We start from the raw sequence: 9,607 nt of genomic DNA, 5'->3' as shown, positions 1-9,607 counted from the left end.
AAAAAAAAAAAAAAAAAAAAAAAGGAAAAGGAAAAGGGAAAAAAAAGAAAGAAAAGCCCAGAGGCTAAGAAGGAGGCGACTCCGACGAAAAAAGAGCCAGTGGGTTCGAGAAGGACAAGAGCCGTTGAGATGATTTCTCCTCCTTGTAGTTAGTAGGAGCAGGAGTAGGTAGGTCACTGGTAGTCAGAGGGCTAGTAGGGTAGCTACGGTCTAATAGGTAAAAGCACTTGTAGATGATTAAACGGTCTCCACTCCCCGGGTGCTATACTTAAATGGAAGGGCTTCACTGGCGGTCAAAATGAGTCCCGTCCCAGACCGTTCGAGCCCGTTTCATTCCTAAACAGAAGGACGGATTGGATGGAGGGCGAAATTGACTTGTGTACGTTCCAGGGATGGGCAGCTGGGCTAACTAAGGTAGTGGTCGAGCAGAGGTTCCTGACTGACTGACTGGGGCTGAAGAGCGAGGGAAATTAAAAAAAAAAAAAGAGGACAAAAAAAAAGAAGCATCGTTCTTCTGCATGGTTGACTGACTACCCCCGTCGCAGCATCATCGTCCATCGGCCGGCTAGTGGTTTAGATCTCAGTCTCATCTCTACAGTAGGAAACAAGAGGGGGGGGGGAGAGGGGTATTATTGGAAGCGAAATCTTTTTTTTTTTCCATAATAATATAAGGAGAGGGAAATAAAATAATAAAAATAAAAAAAAGAAACAAAAAAAGTCCAAGCCACTGAGCAACCGGGATCCCCGGTATAGGATCCGACAGTTGATGTATTAGATACTGTATTCTTGTATTCTGAATATTTATTATTTATTAGATTATCGTTTCTTGATTCTTCATCTTTCATATACACTGATTGACCTGACTGGAATAAAAGAACATGGTTCCTTCCGGTGGGAGATAGCACCATCCGTGGCCTGGATGCGAAATGGCCTTGCGAACTTCTTCCAACCACAATAATCAGGATGTGTCACGGCGACGGCGTCAGAGTCCCAAGGCGTGTGTCTAATCGACTCTAATTCTTCTTCGGTTGGACGGAGAAGGTCCAGAAATTCAGTACGATTATGATAATAATAACAAGTCTCATTATTACTAGGGATTGTGCTAGTTGCATATTATTCAGAGCTCCGTCAGCCTTTTCCTTTTCGCTCCTCCTATCTCCAGTTACCCCCTCCAACTCCAACGGCTTTTTGGCTTCCTCTTTCACCCCCCTCTCCTCCTCTCCTCTCCTTTAGCCTCCAGCTGATCCAGGCCATCGCGATGAATCTGTCAACGCCTCAACGGCCAACGAACTCCAATCTATCCTGGAAGGGCAAGTATCGACCCAGGTAATGTCGCTAGGCAGGACACTACTAGGATCCGGGGTGTTTTAGTAGCTGCTCGCCTCACCCAACCTTCTGCACCTCATCATCTCATTTCTACCGGCCTTATCGGGACTAGCAGGAGTAGTAAGGTAGTTAGCAGCTAAGGTACGTACTACGGAGTATTATTGTGTCTTCTGTACGACCATACTATTGTATTGCATTAATGACTTTCCCTGCTTGCTACGGAATGGTTTGCAGGGTACAGAGTACGGAGTACAAACCACTGTGCTATCGGGGGTTTATTTATTTGCTTTTCTCTCTCTCTCTCTCTTTCCTTATTTTTTATTTTATTTTATTTATTTATTTATTTTTTTCCCTCCCGCTTCCTCTTGATTCAGATGATCTGAAAATTGATGGCGACGATTATTGTTATCTATCTCAAGTGCCGATGAACAATGCATAAGTCGTGGTCAATCAGGTCTCGCCGGGGCTTCAAATCGCCTCTTGCCGCGCTGCCTGGTTTGGATGGTGGATCAGTTCCCGGAGTCCCAAGCCTGGAAGTGGGCTTTTTGTTCCTTAAAGGCTGAGAAGCACTCCATCAGGCTTAAGTGAAGTTTTTGTTTGTCTCTTTTCTTTTCTTTTCTTCTTTTTTATTGATCTGTTATGGTCCAAGGTACACTGCATTCCAACACAAACAGAATATAGTAAGTTCATAAAGGGTTTGTATACTCTAGTAGAGCAAATATTGCAGCATCGGCTCTTACAGCATAGATCTTAATCTTTTTCTATGTCCCAAACATGCATCAAGCCACCTCAATGGACTTATTTGTACCATGGGTCCAGGTCAACCAATCAGTAGGGATTGAAAACCTCTCGTTTGATCTTCTTGATAATTTTATTTCAGCTGCTGTTGTTCGGCCTATTTTGCAACGGTTTCTTCTTCTTCTTTTTTTTTTTTTTCAAATTATTACTGCATGGCCAGACCTCGCAACCCGGGTCTTGACAGTCCCTGGTTAAATTGGGGTCCGTTGATCTGTCGGACATGGAACCACAATGCAGTACAAACCCCCGAATCCAGACTCTTTGGGTGGTCATTGCCGCCAAAGACGCGTCTCACGCTTACTTTGCGCTTGCTAAAAGTAGGTTTCGCCTCGTAATAAAATAATAACCAAAAATAAATGAAAATATGTAAAAGAAAATAAATAATCATTGACATTGTGAGGTTTGGCTCTTCCAGATTCCATCCTTGGTACTGGGACAGCTGGAACTTTGGGGCGTGGCGTGGCTCCGTGCAATATATCCATACGATCACAGCATAATGGTATTAGTATATTGATGCAAGTTCCCCTGTGCAGCCTGAAAGATGTCCATATGTTATTATTATTCTATAATCTGTAGATACAGACACAGGTACAGAATAGTTTGTCTTCGAACGACGGGGCAACGGACAAGGGGTTCCCGCCAGCTGCAAGATTACCTAGGACCAGTGGGGCCAACGGTGGCTTGCTTTAAAGTATTGTTCCGACAGAGGCGGTAGGTAGAGGAGACACTGGACCCAGGGACAACGAAGAAGCCAATCAGCACTGCGCAGCCTCGGGGTTGACAGCCCAAGTGGAGCCGCCAGAAGGGCCAGGGTCAGTCCACTCGCATCATTCAGGTGCTCTGGATGACATGGCAAACACCGGGAATAAAAGTGCGAGGGGAGATGCCTTAGTGCCAAGGCTAGGATGGCATTATGATTCCTGTCAACTCTCGCTAGAGTCGCTACCAAGTTCCCTAGGTTAGGGTCGGTCATTTACTTCCAACAAAGATGCTTGTTTCGGCAGAACATGATTGGGAACCAAACACCTCTATCCATGGGAGATAAATTAATACCATACAGTAATTAATATATTCTCATCTGTCGCAGTTCGTCCGAGTTGCCCTTGGACAAAGAACCGGGACAAACGAGTTTTTGTCTTGGGTGACGCAAGTGGTCGGGTCACCGCCAGATAGATCCAAAAGCACAGTTGCTGTGTCAATAAATCCATCGTAGTACAGAGTACGGAATAATCTATGGGTAGTAAAATTATATTATTACTCCGTATTATTATTATTATTATTATTATTATTATTATTATTATGCTGATCTGACTCTTGCCCAGTCGAGCAAAGATTGCAATGAGGACTCTTAAATTGGACATACGAGTCATCATTCCTCTGCCAAAGTGGCGGTGGGCGGTTACGACTTGCCGTGGGCCTAGAACATGTGTTCCTCCCGCAGATGATCGCTGGTGAAAAAACCGTTGAGGTGCCCTGCTGGGTGTTAACTGCAAAGAGTAACAATCGAGCATTTGCACTTGGCTTTTGCAGGGTATACAGATCAAGTGACTTGGCCGAGTCGGCTCCGTCGCATGACACTCGGACGTGGCCATTCTTTTTTCCTCTGCCTACTCCGTATTATTTTGCCTGCTTAGCAAACAGCATCTGCAAAGCATATGGAATGTGACAGCGGAAGTGCCTAATGAGTGGCTGCCTGGCTGTCCTGACTGGTCTTTTATGATATTCACATTCATCTAGAATACGGAGTACTGTTGAGATATGGTGTCATACAGATGGATCAGTCATAGATAGTCGAACCTTGTCAACTGTCGTACATGGACTGCACAGATGAAGCCACTGACCTCTAGTTACTACCTTACACCCTCCATCTATCTTAGGTTGAGTGCATTAGCCTGAAAGGCGACACCAAGGGCCCTGGGGATAGGCCATACTATTGGACGCCAGCGAGTGGGGCGGTCTGCACGGGGGGAGGGGCGTTGCTCTATCTATTCCTGGCACACCAAATGATCGTCACAGAAAAATGTCCGACAAACTCCACTTGCGGTTCCATTTTTATTGTCTGTGTCCTGTGAGACTCAGTCGTCATTTCAACTGCCGAGGGTTACCATGTGTTGGTACTTTATTTCTGAGTTTGAGTATGCTGATACAAGTGCTTGGTACCTACTAGATACGTATATCCGGTCAATGAGGTCTGCAAATCGTCCAACTACAGCGGGACAGACCGTATATATGTATGTAGTAGTAGGCGGATCCCTTCATTTCGTGGCAAAGCTGAAAGTGGCACTGGGCCTTGTGGCTATGTAGGAAAAAAAACGGTCGACATTCGCCGTTGCCCAACAACAGTGGATCTTCGGGTTTAACTAGACTCGGTACTACTGTCGACTACTAAGGGTACGTACGTATGTTGTCGTTGGACTTGGAGAAGCTTAGAGGAGCTGCGATGGAGACCGACCGCGAATGCATCCATTCATTCTTCTTGCCTCCCAAAACCCGAGATGAGCACGCTGCTGTCAGCCTGTCACCTTCCCAAGACAGAATTAGCAGATCCAGAATTAAAGGGAAAAAAAATGATTGATTGATTGCATTATTCTCCTAGTTGTACTACCTTATATCCCGAATTCTGCATGACTCCCCCCCTGGGCATTCCAGGATGATGGTGGATCGAGAGCCGATCGCCCTAAACCCAACCGACTCGATCATGTACACTGCACCTGTCATGAAGAACACCATATTCCCCCGATGTCATATATTATTATCTCGTCGACGACTGGATAATTAATATCCATCTGCGATCATCCCAATTAAAGTGCATGCCTTCATTTCCCAGTTGCTGGCTGACTCGTCGATTCGACTAAGAATAGATTGCTTCATCTACAATCAAGCCCGATGATAGCACATGTCGATTATCTCCTGCATGTCCATCACAATAATAATCATAATCACATCCTGCTTCCTTTCCCCTCGTGCTACAGGCTGACATGACAGCCTCGTTCCCTACAGTAAATTCTCATTTTCACTCTCCACTGCAGGGTATATCAATCATTCCATCAAACAAAACATATTAGCCAATCAGAATGCTCCGCCGGAAATGAAGTGATGTATATTGAAAAAAAAAAAAAAAAAAAAAAAAAAAGGGCGTAAATTAGGCCCACTCCACACCCTGACATGGTGAAACAAGACCTCGAGCTGTGGGGAAACAGAACGAGGGAAATCCCGACGCTGGATGGGGGAGGGATGCCATTCCGTGGAGAACAACAAGCCTAGCAGGCTTAGCATAAGGCCTAGCGGACGGGCAATCAATGGCAAAAGTGGGCGAACCATGACCAGAGCCGTTGAGGAGAACCGGTTCATGAAGACTTGGGAGTCTTGAGGGATGATGGGTTTTTTAGGATTCTGGACTATTGATTGTTAATTTATCTTGAAGGTACTGACTCGTGGATGACCATCATTTCATTATGATTATGATTATTATTACTACTACCGTCAGTCATAGGATATCTATCACCTCCTCCCTAGTCAGCTCGGTGCTAGAAGTGAGGTATCAATAGTCACCCCAGCACAGACAGTCGCACCAACCAATAACCCAGCGGTTGGAGATACTCTGCCTGTCCCCGATAGGTCAATCAATGGCCTGCGATGATTCCGCTTCCACCTTAATTTCCTCGAAACTTCCCGTGTTGGACCAATTCCTGCCTTCGACTCGGCGTGTATCATCACGGTCTGGACCATCTCGACTACTCGCCCTTCTCCACCGGATGCGTTCCGGGCTGTTGTTGGCGTTGGAGACGAAAACCTGCTTTGCGGTGTATGGATGTGGTGCGATCCTACAGTTTATCCGCATCAACTGGATGTATTCACCATTTTTTTTGGATAGAGGGCTTTGTGCATATTCCAGGCGATGTGTGGTATTATGACTCATGAGTTGTTCGCTTGGATGTGGTCGTCGGTGGTTCAGTAGGACGACACTGTCAACTCCCAGTTTAGGGCACTTTAACCATTGTAACATCAGTAGCTGTAGCCTGTTCTTCTTGATGGTCTCCAATCAGACCTTATGGCATTCAAGCTCGGCCATATCGACAGTGTTGACCTGCCTTATCGCTGTCGAGGTCGACTGGCGGGTCGTATGACCATACATACTATCCAACAATGTCAACGGTGCAAAGAACATCAAAATAGAAACAAGACTCATCTTTGTTATTCTTATTTTTCATTCATAATTTTCAAGTCAACAAAGTCTTGACAAAGATATCCAGACATCGCAGCCATTCTTTGTTTCGAGAATCATCAAAGAACTCCGCTATCATCAACCTGCAACAGCAGTTCATCCAATCCAGTCCATCAAGTCCAGCTGGTGCGGTTAGTCCGGCTGGCACACCTGGTGCTGCTAGTACTACTAGTACTGTCTTTATCTAAAATGTCACTAACAGCCTTGTTCTCCTTCTCTCCTCCCCGAACCTGATACATGCCTCTATTCAGATTAAAACTCACAAAGCATTCTATCAACAAAGAATACCACCCTTTAGGTCGCATTTATTTTGCTATTTTTGTCAATATTCATTAATTCTCTCTGCATTATCGAATGCCACAATTCTAACCATCTCTACAATGATAAATCATCTTGAACAATGACAGGGTCTCATCTCTATCACACTGCAAAATGGAGATCTCAATGATAAATACACCCATTTCCCCTTGCAGCTTGATCAATCTGATTATAATGACAGAATGGACGCACAGATTGTTTCCTATAGCCGTTTTATATATTCTTCTTTTTTAGGAGCCTTTTCTATCAACGCCTGGACATATCTATACAACTTCAGCTATACCCAAGAGAAGCCCAAAGAAACTACAATGAGCCCTCCGGTCAACACGAAACAAGACACCCCTCGGGCAAGAGTAAGTTATCTCTATGATGGAGAAATTCTCTAATGTCAGAAATATCTCACTAACGCTCCGTGAAATAACAGGCTTCGATTTCGCCGGCGTGGACCACCAACTATACTCAATACGATCCTTTCTCGGCCACCAGGCATGGGTTCAACAACCCTCAATCACTATGTTACCGAAACTCTGCGCTTGTGACGTACTTACATACTCCTGCCTTGCTGAACTGGTTTCAATATCACTCTTTACACCATGATTGTGGGCAAAAGCTTCGGTGTCCACTTTTTGCGTTTCAGAATCTGATCGTGTCTTACTGGTTTGGGAATAATCCGCAACATGAGATTTGTCTCGACCATTTCTGGAACATTCTACTGGAGACAACATGGAACCCTGCTGTTAGAAAAATCGATATTTATCATGATCACCAGGATGTGCTCGAATTTATGGAAGCGTTTATCGCGCTATTCTACGATCACCTCAGCCTCGACGAGTGAGTACTCGCTTTTCTCCAATGCCAACGCCGAATACTGACTCAGAGTCTTTTCTTAATAGACACACAGAATTAGACTGCATTTTCAAAACTACAACCAACAAATATTATGCGTGCAAAAATTGCTCACATACAGAGCCACTATCACAGGATACCTGTACCTTTCTCACTGGCAGATTTCCAAGCGGGGCTCCCAACCAGACCACCACAATAGAAGACGCGATCATCGAAGGCTTCCAAGATTCTACTATTTCTGACGGTTCTAGGAAATGCCCTCGATGCAAAGATGGTTCCCTTTCATTGCGTGATCGAATCAAGGATCTACCTGAGATCCTTTTCGTCCAAATCAACCGACAAGATCTGTTCGGTGAAAAGCTGAAATATCCCATATTTTACGAAGAAGAATTGATAATCCCTGATCAGATCCGAGGGCATGATCTCAATGACGTCGGAAAGATTTGGTACGAGCTCTATGCAATTAATCTTCACGTTGGCGACGAGATCACAAAAGGACACTATACCTGTGCAGTCAAGGGTCCAAATGGAAAGTGGACTAGATTGGATGATAATCGTAAGCTGGAAGAACTGACATTCTCGCAGCTGCAATCGTATAAACACTCCGAAGAGTCTTATATATTTGCCTATCGAAGACTGCCTCTGCAAGGTGATTTCAAGGTGGGCGTGAAGGAACTGGCATCTACGCCCGCCGTCTGTGACATGAACCCTGTTGATTCCAACCCTTCAGATTCACAAAGCTTACAGCCAGACTCGCAAAACTCACAGCCAGATTTCCAAGCCTCACAATCAGACTCAGACAGTTCCCAGTCTGATGGAGGGGTGAGGCTGGAAGAAATCATCGAGCTCGACGGCCGCAACATTGATTGGACCGTCAACCATGATCTGCATCTCGATAAAGGCATTCTTTTATCTCAGTTTAAGCCCCGCACAAAGACCCAACGTGCGAATATACGGCTTGTTTTGACCTCCAAGGAAACCGGTGAAATCCTCGAAGGAGAGGGCTATATCTCGTTGAAACTGAGAGGAACCCAAACAAAGCCCCGGGCTAAAACTCCTACGGTGGCAAAGACACCATCGAGTACCAATCCGAACACAGCATCAGGTAAAGAAGTGAAGCCCCGGGGTATTACCAAGAGAGCACCAAAGAAAGCACGCACGAAGAAAACGATCAGCCCTTCGCCTCCATATGTCCAACCGGGGGTACGAAGATCGAATCGAAATCGCACGAAGAAATGAGATTATGGTTCAAACATGATTTGGTTAAGTATAGACTAGACTTTGTATAACAGAACCCTATATACTGAGGGGTTGATATGTTCTTGTTGTCTTGTACAGTTTTTGGTTTATTTCAAATATTGACATTGTTAATGTTAATGTATATATTGGAATTTAGAATATAGAATATCATTTCGATGCTCGTGATTTAGAAATTGATAACTCACCAAATAGCTAGTCTCCCTGCTTGACAAACGGTCCTCCTGCCTCTTCAACGCCTTTCGTGCTCTTCCCCTCCTCACCTTTAGCTCTTGCTCTTCTTCAAGCATCCACCCGACAGCCGCCAAAATCCTCGTTGTCCTCTGGCACTTTTCTTCTTTTCACCATCATAAGTTTCACCAAAACAAGACATCAGAAAGGATTTTTCCGAATATTCTACAGAGGTCTCCAATTAGAGCCCTAACTCCAACCTCAAACACACAGGGGAATATCAAGACTCATCCTACAAAACGGATATTCCAAGTACCTCTCTTCCATGTGGAAGATGAAATCGTTCTCGCACTCCAAGTTGGTGTCCAGAGAGATACAAGGTAGGCAACAGCCCTTTGGGGTATCTTCTGTTTCAGTAATATCCAAAAAGGTCCACTGCTAAAGCACAAACAGATAAATTCAGACGGCTGTCCTTTCTCAATACTGAAACAAACCATGTGACTCTTGCTGGCTCCCGTGGAGAATTGGGTCGCCTATCTGATGGGCTAGTTTATCGTGGCTTATCGAAAATCTTCGCCTGTCAGCCCGTTCTAGTCGACTGTTCAGATCGAATCAGTCGATAATTTCATATGATTTTGTGGAGTTTGTACCCAGGCGTTGATATCC

At 44.9% G+C, this 9,607-nt stretch overlaps 3 protein-coding genes across 3 annotated transcripts; 1 reads left to right on the top strand and 2 right to left on the bottom strand.

Annotated features, from left to right (window-relative positions):
* Positions 1-2,792: 2,792 nt before the first annotated feature.
* On the bottom strand, positions 2,793-3,765 carry ASPWEDRAFT_727315 (uncharacterized protein). The gene is made up of 2 exons (XM_040839260.1): positions 3,183-3,765; positions 2,793-3,078 (listed from the first exon to the last, which is right to left on the bottom strand). The coding sequence occupies exons 1-2, from the start codon at positions 3,714-3,716 to the stop codon at positions 3,067-3,069; spliced, it is 546 nt and encodes a 181-aa protein (XP_040684404.1). The 5' UTR covers positions 3,717-3,765; the 3' UTR covers positions 2,793-3,066.
* Positions 3,766-5,743: 1,978 nt separating this feature from the next.
* ASPWEDRAFT_32882 (uncharacterized protein) lies at positions 5,744-6,588 on the bottom strand (the record flags this gene model as incomplete). The annotated part of the gene is made up of 3 exons (XM_040833721.1): positions 5,744-6,112; positions 6,173-6,260; positions 6,500-6,588. The coding sequence occupies 3 exons, from the start codon at positions 6,586-6,588 to the stop codon at positions 5,744-5,746; spliced, it is 546 nt and encodes a 181-aa protein (XP_040684403.1).
* A 387-nt stretch (positions 6,589-6,975) lies between these two features.
* Positions 6,976-8,752, top strand: ASPWEDRAFT_177376 (uncharacterized protein; the record flags this gene model as incomplete). Its single annotated transcript, XM_040831644.1, has 3 exons — positions 6,976-7,020; positions 7,092-7,498; positions 7,561-8,752. The coding sequence occupies 3 exons, from the start codon at positions 6,976-6,978 to the stop codon at positions 8,750-8,752; spliced, it is 1,644 nt and encodes a 547-aa protein (XP_040684402.1).
* Between the last annotated feature and the right edge of the window lie 855 nt (positions 8,753-9,607).

The sequence above is a fragment of the Aspergillus wentii genome (assembly GCF_001890725.1).
Source record: "Aspergillus wentii DTO 134E9 unplaced genomic scaffold ASPWEscaffold_9, whole genome shotgun sequence".
Lineage (NCBI taxonomy): Eukaryota > Fungi > Ascomycota > Eurotiomycetes > Eurotiales > Aspergillaceae > Aspergillus > Aspergillus wentii.
The sequence above is the reverse complement of the archived record's forward strand: the minus strand, read 5'-3'. Positions and strand labels throughout refer to the sequence as shown.

Excerpts from the sequence above, each read along its gene's own strand:
- ASPWEDRAFT_727315 (XM_040839260.1), bottom strand. The coding sequence starts at position 3,716 with ATGGCCACGTCCGAGTGTCATGCGACGGAGCCGACTCGGCCAAGTCAC.